The sequence below is a fragment of the Scheffersomyces xylosifermentans genome (genome assembly GCF_036884685.1).
Source record: "Scheffersomyces xylosifermentans strain CBS 12540 chromosome Unknown RJT20scaffold_5, whole genome shotgun sequence".
Taxonomy (NCBI): domain Eukaryota; kingdom Fungi; phylum Ascomycota; class Pichiomycetes; order Serinales; family Debaryomycetaceae; genus Scheffersomyces; species Scheffersomyces xylosifermentans.
In genome coordinates, this window is record NW_027042943.1 from 150,553 (window position 1) to 164,911 (window position 14,359).

The 14,359-nt window shown below is 41.5% G+C and overlaps 5 protein-coding genes across 5 annotated transcripts; 3 read left to right on the forward strand and 2 right to left on the reverse strand. All coding sequences in view use genetic code 12, as the record gives it.

The window, feature by feature from the left end:
* Positions 1-1,878: 1,878 nt before the first annotated feature.
* CYB2 (Cyb2p) lies at positions 1,879-3,603 on the forward strand (the record flags this gene model as incomplete). The annotated part of the gene is made up of 2 exons (XM_064921635.1): positions 1,879-2,100; positions 2,353-3,603. 2 exons carry the CDS (start codon positions 1,879-1,881, stop codon positions 3,601-3,603), a joined length of 1,473 nt encoding a protein of 490 aa, XP_064773487.1.
* A 2,508-nt stretch (positions 3,604-6,111) lies between these two features.
* Positions 6,112-8,396, forward strand: CUP2 (Cup2p; the record flags this gene model as incomplete). Its single annotated transcript, XM_064918631.1, has 1 exon — positions 6,112-8,396. The coding sequence occupies one exon, from the start codon at positions 6,112-6,114 to the stop codon at positions 8,188-8,190; it is 2,079 nt and encodes a 692-aa protein (XP_064773488.1). The 3' UTR covers positions 8,191-8,396.
* RJT20DRAFT_119105 (uncharacterized protein) lies at positions 8,397-10,231 on the reverse strand. Its single transcript, XM_064915886.1, has one exon. The coding sequence runs from the start codon at positions 9,806-9,808 to the stop codon at positions 8,522-8,524; it is 1,287 nt and encodes a 428-aa protein (XP_064773489.1). The 5' UTR covers positions 9,809-10,231; the 3' UTR covers positions 8,397-8,521.
* Positions 10,232-10,930: 699 nt separating this feature from the next.
* RAD54 (DNA-dependent ATPase) lies at positions 10,931-13,651 on the forward strand. Its single transcript, XM_064920266.1, has one exon. The coding sequence runs from the start codon at positions 11,014-11,016 to the stop codon at positions 13,546-13,548; it is 2,535 nt and encodes an 844-aa protein (XP_064773490.1). The 5' UTR covers positions 10,931-11,013; the 3' UTR covers positions 13,549-13,651.
* Positions 13,652-13,753: 102 nt separating this feature from the next.
* On the reverse strand, positions 13,754-14,107 carry RJT20DRAFT_97106 (uncharacterized protein; the record flags this gene model as incomplete). The annotated part of the gene is made up of 1 exon (XM_064921660.1): positions 13,754-14,107. The coding sequence occupies one exon, from the start codon at positions 14,105-14,107 to the stop codon at positions 13,754-13,756; it is 354 nt and encodes a 117-aa protein (XP_064773491.1).
* Positions 14,108-14,359: the final 252 nt, after the last annotated feature.

Consider the following 14,359-nt stretch of genomic DNA (forward strand, 5'->3'; position numbering starts at 1 on the left):
GTGGCGGCTAGGAAAAACTGTCCGGGGTACGGTTTCTGGCGTTGTATATCGTTGGTAGCCGTGTTTGTTATACGCTTAACACCACTTGTGACTATGAAACACCGGCTGTCTCTGTGGTCTATGGTCTAGAAAAGACTGGTAACAACTGAATTCTCAGGAACGCACTCACATTTTTTCCTTCTTGATCCATACAAAGAAAAAACTGTAGACGCCCTTTTTTAGAGGGAGGACTGGGCCCGTGCCGCAGTGTATTTGAGAGGTGGGCTGAGAGGCGGGAATCGCAGGTTACGGGGTGGAAGTGCTGTTGTGTGTGCGGTGAGTACGGTGAGTACGGTGAGTGCTGAGAGAGATTAGTTATGAAGGTGCGGATTAAACTGCAGAAAATTCAGAACGAGTACAGAAAAAAAGAGGTGACAACCCGGCGTTGTGTTGTTTACAGGTTGAAGCTTGGACACAGGTTGTTATGGTGAGAATTTGTTTGTTGAATACGAGGAACTTGGGGCGTGTTGGGGTGGTCTGCAGGAAGTGGTATATGCAGGGTGAAAATTTGGGTTCGGTAGGGCCTTGGGGTGGAGGATGAAATGACAAGAAAGAAGTCCAGAACGAGGTGGAAATTTGGCAGAAATGGTCTTGGGGTGTGTAATAAGAATGAGTGAAGCCCTCAAAGTTCATAAAGACCATCAAAGTCAGCTTCTCACTCTTCATATCTACCCTCAGAACATAAACGTTTCTCTCCAAAAACCTTCGCTGCGAGACGAGCTAAAACACAATCAAGACGCGTTTGGAGTAAATAATAAACTTACACAAAGCCGACGGTTGACCAGTAGACGAAGATTCAAGCTTGAACTGAACTTGTTTCAGGACAATTTACACAAGTCTTACGCAGGAAGTTCGGTTTGATCTAGATAATAACTTATTTTGTATTTGTCCAGGTCATGAGAAATGGGAACAAGTCGTTAGACCATAATACAATTGGAAAGGTGTCCACTTGAAGAATTTAAACCCGTGCCGCAATACAGTTCAAGCAGAACCATGCCGCAGTACTAAAAAATGCATATGTTTTAGAATTGGCCTCGGCTCAAGTTTTTTAACTATGGAACTCCCAAAAGAGCCCCTAAAAGAAGGGAGAGGACTACAAGGGAGCTACATGGGGAGCTTCTAGATTAGTTCATAGAATCTATATCTAGTCTATATCTTGTTTGAATAATTGGGATATCTTGAAGTCACAAGGAAATCCGACTTGGTTCAACTTAAGCAACAGTTTCTCTCCGGAGTTTCCTATACCGCAAGGCTTTTACGGACTTTATTGCAATTACAACAAACAACCCCACTGTTTACTTGTATGCTTTGATTTTCGTCCCCACATAAACAATAATGATTTCTACCAGGTGCACCCAGCCATTACAACTGGTTATAAATCAGTGGAATCTTGACTCTGGCCCTCTCTGATTCCAGGGACTGCAAGCCCCAACTCTCCTCCAACTGTTGCACTAAAAGCCTTGCGGATCCTGTTTCCGAATCGGGACACTTCTAACCACGACCATACCCCATAACCGCAGCAGTGGAGCTCCAACCAATTAACCGGCCATCCTTTGTCATGGATTGCTCGATACCACCTACATATGATAATTGTGGGGTTGTGAAAAGTGCTTACCGATCCTGTGCAGCATATCCGACAGAACAGAGCATTGTTGAGACGATAATGTATGTAAGTTAGGATGTTGTGGTGACGTAGATTTGTAGGATGTACAGTGCATAGTGGTTAAAGTGCATGGTATGAATATATATATATTAGTGGGGTGGACTGGAAAATTGTACATCTTATGTAGTTTTCAATCGTCAGATAGCAACAACCGGTGCTAGACAGTTCCAACTACAATGCTTGATATCGAAGAAGTTAAGAAACACAACACAAGGAAGGACTGCTGGGTAATTATCCATGGAAAGGCCTATGACGTCAGTGACTTTGTCGATGAGCATCCTGGTGGGTCGGGGGTTATCCTAAAGTACGCTGGTAAGGATGCCACTAAGGCGTTTGATCCTATTCACCCAGGAGATACTTTGGTCAAGTACTTGGCACCAAAGTACCACCTTGGTCCGGTGAACATACCTCCCAAAGCACCCAAGGAATCGAAAGTCGCTGCTCCAAAGGCACCAGCATCTGCTCCGCTTTCTACCCCGCCATCATCTGGGTCCGAGACAGTTGATGAGTATGATGTCGAATATGATGAACAAGACGACAAGGCCCCCATTCCAGCTCCGAACTCCACAACCACTCCAACAACCGTAGCAACTGTAGCACCAACGGGTCAAACTACTCTTAATGCCGCTGACTTTGGGGATGGTGATGAGTTCGAGGACTATGACGATGATGAGGACGACCCTCCCTCCCAAGAGGAGTTAAGGAGACGCCAAAAGAAATTGGATAAGCCGGACTTATCCCAAATGTATAATTTGAATGATTTCGAGTTTGTCGCTCGACACACAATGGAAAGGACGGCCTGGTCATACTACTCATCTGGGTGTGATGATGAAATCACATTGCGTGAAAACCATGCTTCCTATCATCGTGTGTTCTTCAAGCCTCGGATATTAGTTGATGTCACGAACATTGACCTTTCTACCACAATGTTGGGTACTAAAGTATCCTCTCCGTTCTACATCACTGCAACCGCTTTAGGAAGATTGGGTCACAAAGATGGTGAAAAGGTTTTGACCAGAGCAGCTGCAAAACAAGATATTATTCAAATGATCCCCACGTTGGCCTCTTGTTCCTTTGATGAAATTGTGGATGAAGCAACTTCAGAGCAAACCCAATGGTTGCAATTATACGTCAATAAAGATCGTGAAATCTGTGAAAAGATTGTTCGTCATGCCGAGGAAAGAGGTATCAAGGGTTTATTTATCACTGTCGATGCTCCACAATTGGGTCGTCGTGAGAAGGATATGAGATCAAAGAAAATTGAAGATTTGAGTCATGTCCAAGGCGATGATGAAGAGGCTGATCGTTCCCAAGGTGCTGCCCGTGCCATTTCATCTTTCATCGATACTAGCTTGAACTGGAATGATATTAAATGGTTCAGATCAATTACGAAGATGCCAATTATATTGAAAGGAGTTCAAACTGTGGAGGACTCGCTCTTAGCCGTTGAGCATGGTTTAGACGGCATTGTGTTGTCAAACCATGGTGGTAGACAATTAGAGTTCCTGAAACCGCCATTGGAAGTATTAATTGAGTTAATGCCAATTTTGAAGCAAAAAGGTTTGCAAGACAAAATGGAAATATATTTAGACGGTGGTGTTAGAAGAGCTACTGATATTTTGAAGGCTATTTGTTTGGGTGCAAAAGGAGTAGGAATTGGCAGACCATTCCTCTATGCGATGTCAACATACGGAGATGCCGGTGTATTCAAGGCGATTCAGATCTTGAAAGATGAAATGGTCATGAACATGAGATTGTTGGGTGTGACTAGTATCGACCAATTGAGTGAAAAGTACATCGATACTAGACATTTCCAGACCAGATACTTGCCGGAAGATAAGTTATTTGGTGCCGTCTACGAGCCCTTGGTCAGCCCTGCGTTCAAGGACAGTAAATTATAGTTTCAATAGAGATATATAGAATGTACTCCTATTGCATTGTCTAGAAAATGGAGTGATGTAAAGAAGCTTGGGGTAGGCATAAAGCCGCCCACAAACAACAATATTGCAGCAATGTAAATCTTCGATTTGTTTTGCGGCAATTAATGAACTAGCATATCCGGCAAGGGTAATTTCAAGAATGGCTGCGATAGTGAGTCTCCTAAGGCACCAGGTGATATCCCACATTCCCGGACTTATGAGGTCATTCTATGGGTTCTATATCTATCTGATTACAATTAAGATAACGGCTTTTGTGCTTCTACGATGTCTCGGATCGAGTCTGATATTTTTCAACAAGCCTGTTTATCCAAGTTATTGGGGAAAGTTTAATTACTTGTTAATAATAATAGGTTCCAAATATAGGTTTAGAGGCTTCTTAGCCGTTTCTTTTCTGTGCCAGCTCGAGAGCCCGATGATGACGAAATCGAGTCCCTTTGAAGGAGGGCTTGGCGATTACGGCGTTGGGAAAATAGAAGGCTATTGAAAATCTATTGCCATGTTACAGATTTATACTATGGGAGGAAATAATGGTCCGGAAATACGAGGTTTCATCAAAAGAAGAACGGGATCACCTTGGATCTTTGAATTCTCAGGCGATTTTTGCTTACAGCGATGCTCTTATCAAACTCAGTCCCAAGGACCCGCGGTATTAAGAACATCTCCATACCACCGTTCCAGTACGATAACATACGAATGGGAACTAAATCCAGGGCTATACGGAATGCAGAGTGGCTAAATCAGCGCATCACGTGATTTGATTTTTAGTGAGAGATCTTATTATGGAACATCTGGTGGTAACACGACAATCTGTGGTTCTAGTTCGTCTGGGCTTGCTACAATGGCCGGATTAGGGAGAGTATTGAAGGAGATGTACTATTATGTCATTAGAATTGAACCTTAAATTGTGGAGCTCGAGGGTTCTTTTTTGGACGGCGGAAGTCAGAAGACAGGTTAGTGTGACTACTCGCCCTGGGGAGATAAGTGCCTGGAACCCATGTGCTCTGCGGCTCTCCAACAAATTAGCTCAAACCAGAGGCATCCTGGTGCTGCTACAATAAAATGAACTATTATCTAAGGTGAACAACCATCTGGTGGTCATCTTGTTCATTGTTGGATCCCCCACCACATTTTCTGTGGGTGAACCCTAAGCATCTTTCTCATTTGTCCTTCTTCTAAAGGTTTATCACCATCTCCAATTAGGCCCTAAGCTGGTGCCAGAATTGGAAAATTTTTCTCACGGAACGGTTAAAAAGAAATTTCGCGCTGCATGGTCCGCGTACATGTCAATCCAAGCAGCGTAAATCCCAGTCCGCACATCCTTGTGCTATCCGGTTTCCTGTTCCTCGCAATGCCGCTGCAGGCACACGCTAAAACGCACGATCTGTACACCTCGCTTCTCCCTACCATCTCTCAGAAAGTAAATTTACTGCAGCAGCGACCTGGTCATAGTGCTATTTGACCCAGGGCTAGCCTTTAATATGCTGATGAGGTGCACCAACGGCTGAGTTTACCCGTTCCCAAACTGGTGGAGTAAGCCCCATGCGAGTTTGTAAGTTCACTTGTCGGATTCAAACTCGTTCCGCCGTATCTCTTTCTTTGCATCTCTGTATTTCCCAGTTTTTCATCTTTGGTAGTTCCTGCCCCATTCATCGTATTACTCATAAAGACATCACTCAAAAAAAACCGTCCCAGATCCCGTCCCTAAATTTACTTCCCTCATTTTTTCTTTTAGCGACACCTCTGCCTAAAAAAGTAGCAAGCGGCAGTAATTCCTCACTAATTCGCAAATCGTTCAAAGTTTCTTGTGGTAATAATATATATTGGTGCCAATATCCTTGTGTTGAAATAAACCATTTGTAAAAGGTTGTGATTTATAACATCTGGTAGCAGAATAGAATCTCTCGTATCGGTAGCTCGACGGTGTCTGTGCTTCGTTGCTCGTTTGTCGTCTGCCCACGCCAGAAATCGAAACCTTTACTGGTAGTCATTGAAACTCGGTATATACTCGTTGACTGTTCCCTTAACAGCTAAAGATTCAGCGGTTATTCAAAAAACTTTCATATTTCCTTGCAGATTTTCGTACACAAACCAGGTGTACGAGTCTAGTGAGCCATAAACTCCCCATAAATCTTCCTTACCATCACCTTCGACCAGTTCTCGAACTAACCGCCGGTTCAGCATCGCCTGTAGCTTTTGAATCCCCGTCCATACTATAACACACAAGCCGGTTTGACTTATCCAAGTATCATATAGCCCCAAGCCCTTGGTTTAGGTTTAGCTCTGCACTCAGCTTGTTCGTGTACTCAGTACACCGTTTGCCCTCGAATCGCTAGTTGAGAGAAACCCCACAGAACCGTCGGTGTAACCAGTCATCTCAGCTTATAAATCACTTCTGGCCGTTATATTCAAAATACTCGAGCTATAGTCTCCCAAAACTACCCCACATCCACATAAACCAGCCTACCAACCATGGTTCTTATCAACGGAGTCAAATATGCATGCGAAAGATGCATCCGTGGTCACAGAGTGACCACCTGTACCCACACCGATCAACCATTGACCATGATTAAACCCAAGGGTCGTCCAGCATCTCAGTGTCAGCACTGTCGTGAAAACCGTAAAATGAAGAACCTTCACATCACCTGTACTTGTGGTAAGAAGGGAAAGTCGCCTGGTATGCATTTGGCATCGTGTCTCTGCCACAAGAACTCACACTGTACATGTTCAAATAATCAAGCTGCTAAGAAACCAGCTGCTACCAACGGTAACATCCACCACCAGACGGCTTCAGAAAGAGCTAAGAAGAAGTCTCTTATCACCGCTGCAAATGCAGACATCCTTAAGAGATCTAATTCCAGTTTTAATAGTTCCAGTGTGGGTAATGCAAGCACTGGCGCCTCTTCACCTGGAAGTAGTGTCTCATCTTCAGCACCAACATTCAATGCCAGTACTACTTTGAACTCTAATTACGTTATTGAAGATGTGATAGTTCCGTTTGAAACAGGAAGTGGACTCTTCGATCTCTTCTCTTCAACGGCTCCTTCCGGAGATAACACAGGCAATAATAGTGTCAACGGTTCGAGAACCAATCTCAATGATCAGTACCAAACTTTCAGTAACTCCAATAGTGCTGGATCGTTGAGTCCCCACTCCAATAATGGACGCTCCTCTTTGACGAATGAACTTGCCTCTGATGAAAGCAACAATACTAATGGCAACAATACTAATGGCAACAATACTAATGGCAACAATACTAATGGCAACAATACTAATGGCAACAATACTAATGGCAACATTAATAAAGTTCACAATTATAACGATAACGACTACGACAAGAACGCCAAACAGACATACCCATCAGTAATTCAGGATCTTAAGCGTGAGTACAATGTGGATATTGACGCGCATTTGTCTCCAGGAGAAATTGACATGGTTGACCATATGTTCCCATTATTTCCTTTGGTGGGAACCTCAAGCTTTGATGACACAAACCAACCTTTGCTGTCACTTCCTTATAATGGCCGCACATCACAGGGAGCTACAAATACTCAAAGCAACGGAGATCTGTTAGCTTCGCCAGAATCGCAAGGTCGTAATCTGATCAACAATGGCAGCAGCAATGGACATTACAAGGCAAATGGAAATAGTAACAGAAATAGTGTTGCAAATAGTATCCATAATAGTGTGAGTACCACTGATGTATACTCTGAGCAGTTTAATCATGCTACTGAGCTCTCCCATACTTCTTCACTTAAGTCAAACAGACCACATCAACCCAAACCGATAAGACCTCAACCAACAGCAATGCCTCAGTCGGCTTCATCTAGTATCAGCACCACCAACAATAACAATGGCATTCCAAATGTGAGTAGTAGCAACCCACATTACCAAGCTATACGACCCAAACGTCCTGAAAGTGTACTTTCCGTGACATCGAATTCATCCTCCCGCTCTTTTGATGTTAACCATAACAACTATAACTCATCATTCATCAATGGGGGGTTGCCTAATTCTGCTATTTCGGCCGCTTTCCCACCTAGTGGTCCTTATGGAGGATATGATACTCATACTTCAAATCATGCTACCGGTTTCCAAAATAACGATGACAGTCCTCACTATCATCATTTTGGACGCAGTGGTCTTGGTTCTAATTCCTCATCAACCAATATCGATTTGAATTACAATGACAGCGATTTTGTGAATTCGGACAACTGGTTTGGCGAGCTTAGCTCAAACAACAATGCCACTGCTATCAAAAGAAACCCATCGCTATCAAACTCGTCATCATTTGCAAACATTTATGAGCATCACAAGTCAAACTTGAATGACCAAAGGGGTTTAGCTGGAACCCAAACTCCAGATGTGAATAATATCAGCGATGCTTATAGCAAAAATGGGCAATACAAGAATGGTGCTGTGGTGGAGGAGACTGGCGAAGATGAGACAAGCTCAATCCCAGCAAGCCAAACACCCTTAGATTATGACCTTTCTATCCCTATGTTTGCGGACATGTTGTCGCTGTATGACAAGAAACCCGAGTACTCATAGTAGGGTGTGTCCAACGTCTGTTGATGCTTTGAACTAGATTGAATTGGATTTAAATTCGTTGTTCTGATACGGTACTAATAGATATTCACAAAACAGAACATTGAATGCATTCTTGTTGGAACACCTTACTTTATAACGACCTATTCTATTCTTCACGTATTTTTAATATCGTACTGTTTTATTCTCTTACTTCTGTTCAATCTAGTATTTACGATTAGTAATAAATACTGTACAATAACATTGAAGTTGTAGGTTCCTTTTAGTGAAACATGGAGTATTCTTTTGGAAACGCAATTTGAACTCCTGTTTTCCCTGCTAAATATAAACTAATCTATTTATCAATAGCTAGGTTTTGCAACCGGTTGATATTAGAATCCATTGTAATCACATTATCGGTTTTATTTGTTTGAATTTGGTGACGGAGTTGGGAAGCATGGCTCTTTGGTTCCACTGCTGGCTTCTGTGGGTTCTCATCCTTCAAGTACAAGGATAGTATCTCATCTTTCACACTCAATATGGATTTGTGCTCAAGTTGTTGAATCTTACTCAATCTGATTAAATATTCTAGCAACGATAATGAGCTGTTCTTTACTTCCTTCGTGGATACAACAGCAATTGGTGCTTCACGATCTTCGTCGTCTTCTCCATCTTCATCTTCGTCATCTTCTTGATCATCAAATTCGCCCTTTTTAAGTTCTCCCAAAGCAATCCACTCCTCTGTACCTTTCACTTCATCTATCAATTTCACTATAAGCACTGGGGAGTTCCTACTCTCCAAGCGGAGCAACTTTCCTGAAGCACTAAAGAACATGCGACTAATCTCAGTCATATCATACAGCTTGACCTCAGGTTTGCTCTCCTCTTCGTCATGATAACGACCATCATTGAAATCTTCCAGGATCTCAAGGTAATATGAAAAAGGTTTCGATCCCTTTGCAATCTTAACCAGACATCTTGCAAATGTTTCTTTCCAAGAAATCTGGGAAAGCTCATCTATTGATTCCTTCTCGGTGATGTACTTCAGTCTACTGGGGTTGTAGAATATGGAATACATAACCATGTCGAAAGTTGGGCCGATTTGATCTGCTTTGGAGTCTTCTGTTGCTTTGTTCACGTAATTTGCTGCTTGGAGAAGTCTTCCAGGAGATATTGATTTAGCTGTTAATGAACCATTCATATTAACTCCTGATGTAATAAGCGACAAGTTTAGAATGGGGACAGCTTCGTTGATATGATTTAAGAGTCCCTTCATATAATCTTCTACCCGTCTTACTGATTCTTTCTCGTTGCCGCTTGTGAGTTGTTGTGATATCTTTGCCACAGTACTATCGAAGGCATCGAGCTCATCTTGGAGGTCATTGATCAAATCTAGGGTCGATTCCAAAGCCGAATTACCTCTGGCGGCAGCTAATTTGATAAGATCAATTGAGACTGATACGATATTGATTTTGGTTTGAATCTTGTTCTTGGTTTGTTCAATGCGTTTCTTTTCGGATTCTGGTAATTGCTCCAAGAACTTGGATACTGTTCTAATAGCGTATCCCGACGCTATTGAGATACCTGAGCGGATAGCAAAGGTAACAGCTTGATTGCTTGCCTTGGCGAGTATCTGATCCATTGTGAGTGTTAAGGTTCAATAGAGGATGTGAAGTAAGAGCAACGTCTTTTTAGGAATGTTCTGAAAGGCCAATGGATAAGTTTCGAAGTTTAACTATCGCACTGAAGTCCAAATATTTGAAGTAATTTGGAAAATCAACAGCAGGGGAGGAATAGAGGTTTTTGCTGAAATTTGTTTCAGACTTTTATGAAGAGCAATTTATGTCCCTTATGTACTTCAATAACGGTTTTTTTTTTTTCTAATGCCAGCTACAGTCTGTTCTTAGTACTACTATCACCAAGTAACGAAACCTTTTCAATAAATAGGCTCAGTCTTACGGCTGTACAATCACTTGATACACCAAAAGTGATTCGCGTAATGCACTTTATGCAATCGCATATAATAAATCGTATTGACGAACAGATACATACATATTGACAGAACTATACATTTGTATTATTTATATGTAATAAAATAAAGCAACCTAATACCTAATATGCTACAGGTAAAATGAAAGACGAAAACGGAATATGGGAACGAGAAGCGCAAAATGAAAGTGGTTTTTGATTTCTTCTTCCTGCCTATTTTATTATATATAGTATTTAATATGCCATGGTGATTTTGTTGCTAGTAGGTTTTTGTATGAAGAACGAAGAACGAGTGGATTTAAGAAATTGCTAACACCAGGGAATCCATATTTTACGTTGTCTTTCCATGTTGAACTCTCATCTGAGCTATACCAGCGATATGTCACTTCATGGTGAGCTTGGATTTTTCCCATATCATCTAACTCAATCTTAAGACTAGTCGTCAAAAGCAACTGTAGTCATCCTAATGTAAGCTCTATCAATAGAATTAGTAGGAATACTCATGATACTGCGGCAAGGATCTTATACATATCATCTCTTTCTCTACTGCGGCACGGGTCTTTTAACTCAACTTTCTCGGTTTTGTGCTCTGTTTACATGTTTACTATTTACTTTTCGCATCCGCATTTTTTTGCTGCCATCATCACAGTGGCCATTAGCTCCACGCCTCAGTACTAATTTGTACAATATGCACGCCGGATCTCAATGTCAATAGTGTGTTGCTTATTACTGTATTCTTTAATACCGTGATACTGTTAGTTCTAAGTTCTTTATCGTGCAGTAAATACTATATATATTTTTATAGATTTATATTGTTCATATACTGGATAGTAGAAGCTGTAATATACATCTCAAGCCATGGCTGTACGGAAACCTCTTAAGGAATTCACTACGCCTTTGGGCTCTGGTGCTGGAGTACCAAAAGAAAAGCGTCCTCCTCGCGTCACAGACTCTACTACGCGATTGGCAAGACCTTTCAAAGTACCGTTTGCAAACCGGTCAGATCATGTCGACCCAGTGGGAGGCGGTTCTTCGTCCATTCGGGGAATTCCCATACGGTCAGCACGTAAAAAGGTGAAAAATTACTCAGTTATGGATGATGGTTCCAATGCAGAAGAAGATTACGCGATTAATGAAGATGGAGACGTGATACGAGCAAAGAAGTTTGGAGCATTACTTCCGAGAGCCGTGTTGCTGGGAGGAGCGATTGTCTCTAATGAAACCAAGTTCAGGAAACACTTCAGTGTGCCATTTTCCAGGGATAATGTCAAAAGGGAGCAATTCGCTAATCGAGGTCCTCCTCCTCCTTTGGGTACCAAAAAGGTCCCCATTCTACCCCCAAGAGCATTACACGATCCAATGAGTGAATTTGCTATTGTATTATACGATCCTACTGTGGATACCATACCGAAAGTTGAAGATTTACCAGATGAAAAGTCACCTTCTCCAGAGGATCAAGACGAAGATAAAGAGAATCAGCCGGAATTACCTCCCTTAAAGAAAAGGAAGACACACAAGTCATTAGCAGAAATCTTGGGTATAGTGACCAATCCCAAAGAGGCATTGTTGAAGTACCCTGATGTACCCGTAGTAATAGACCCACGACTAGCCAAGATTTTACGTCCGCATCAGATCGCTGGTGTGAAGTTCTTATACAGATGTACAGCAGGATTAATTGATCCAAGAGCAAAGGGTTGTATAATGGCAGATGAAATGGGATTAGGAAAGACTTTACAATGCATTGCGTTAATGTGGACCCTATTGAAGCAAAGCCCAAGAGGTAAACGTACTATTGAAAAGTGCATAATCGTGTGTCCTTCTTCCCTTGTGAGGAATTGGGCAAACGAAATAGTGAAGTGGTTAGGGGAAGGCGTATTGACGCCACTTGCAGTCGATGGTAAAAGTACAAAATCTAGTGACCTTGGCTTGGCACTACAACAATGGTCTACGGCGGTAGGAAGAAACATAGTCAGGCCAGTATTAATTATTTCATACGAAACCTTGAGAAGAAACGTTGACAAATTGGCAGGAACTGAGGTTGGCTTGATGTTAGCAGATGAAGGCCATAGGTTGAAGAATGGTGACTCCTTGACATTTACAGCCTTGAACGCTCTAAGGTGCGATAGGAGAGTTATCCTTTCGGGAACGCCTATTCAAAACGATTTATCTGAATACTTTTCACTCTTGAACTTTGCTAATCCTGGTTATTTAGGTACCAGAATGGACTTCAGGAAGAACTTCGAGAATCCAATTTTAAAGGGAAGAGACTCTTTTGCCTCAGACAAAGAAAGAGAAGTCGGAGATCTGAAGTTGGCAGAATTATCGCAACTTGTTTCCAAGTTCATTATCAGAAGAACCAATGATATTTTATCTAAATATCTTCCTGTGAAGTATGAATATGTTGTATTCACAGGATTGTCACCAATGCAGCAAGCACTTTATGATTATTCGATCACATCACCTGAAATTAAGAAAATGTTGAAAGGATCTGGTTCCCAGCCTTTGAAAGCAATTGGATTGTTGAAGAAACTATGCAATCACCCTGACTTGTTAACTTTACCAGATGACTTGGAAGGATGTGAGCGCTTGATCCCTGATGACTATTGCTCTTCCATAGGAAGTGGAGGCAGAAACAGAGAAGTCCAAACATGGTATAGTGGAAAATTTATGATCTTGGAGAGATTCTTACATCAAATCAACACGCAAACTAATGATAAGATCGTTTTGATTTCAAACTACACTCAAACTTTGGACTTGATTGAGAGGATGTGCCGTAGCAAGAAGTACGGATGCTTGAGACTTGATGGAACATTGAATATTAACAAAAGACAAAAGTTGGTAGACAAATTTAACGACCCAGAAGGTAAGGAATTCGTTTTCCTTCTTTCATCAAAGGCTGGAGGATGTGGTATTAATCTTATAGGTGCGAATAGATTGATCTTAATTGATCCTGATTGGAATCCAGCTTCCGATCAACAGGCTCTTGCCAGAGTATGGAGAGACGGACAAAAGAAGGATTGTTTTATTTACAGATTCATTTCTACAGGAAGCATCGAAGAAAAGATTTTCCAACGTCAATCTATGAAATTATCCTTATCAAGTTGCGTTGTTGACGAGAAAGAAGATGTGGAACGGTTATTCAGTGCAGATAACTTAAGACAATTGTTTAAATTCCAAGCAGGCACGGAGTGTGATACCCATGATACCTATAAATGTACCAGATGCACCAAAGAAGGGGGCCAACATACCAAAGCTCCGGCCATGTTGTACGGAGACGCCACGACCTGGAATCATCTTAATCATGCAGCTTTGAGTGCCAATGAAGACTCGCTCATAGCCAACGAATCGCAATTCGATGACGTTACATTTGCTTTGCAATACATATCGCACTAATATATCAATATAAAAAACGAATGAATGAAATGAACTATGCATCATATACAATACTGATGGCATCTCTAATATTCTGAATCAAGCTCTCTATGTACAAGGATGCTTTATTGGTTTAGTCTTACTAATCATGGCTTTTGGGTCGGAAGAACACAGTTTTTGAGAGACTTTTTTCAATATCACTTACTATCTCTCGTGGCTTTCATCATTATTTCTTAATCTCGCTTTCGGTTTTTGTTTTCATTTGTAAAGCATGTACTCCTTTGTTCTTCAACTCATCGTCCAACAAACCGTAGATCAATCTATGTCTTGTAGGCATGTTCTTCCCCTCGAATGCGTTACTTACCACCTCAATTCTGAAATGTGACTCCGTCACGTTAGTCGCTCCTCTTATACCAGCATGGTGAGCGTGTTTCTGTGAGTCGTTGGCTATTTTCAAGTACGAAGGCTTAAGGTTTTGCACCAACTTTTCAACAATTGTTTCTTCAATGGGGCCCGGAGTGTCGGACGAATTTATAATTGTAGCAGCCGAAGAGCTGGAAGTTGGCGCAGCAGTAGACATTGTGCGTAGCTGTATTTGCCTAATCGTGCCGACTAGTGACCTTCTAAGCATTTAAGACAAAAAGTTGTGATAAGAAGTTATCGAAGACAATTGGAGTTCTTCAAAATTTGATATTTCGAAATGTTGAAAATTAGAGGCGCTACCAGTTTTATAAATATAATGATTGATACCATGATTCTATTAATATGCTATGTTTAGATTCGATTCGATTATTATTTAATATAATGTTCATGAAGTTTGATCTACGATAAA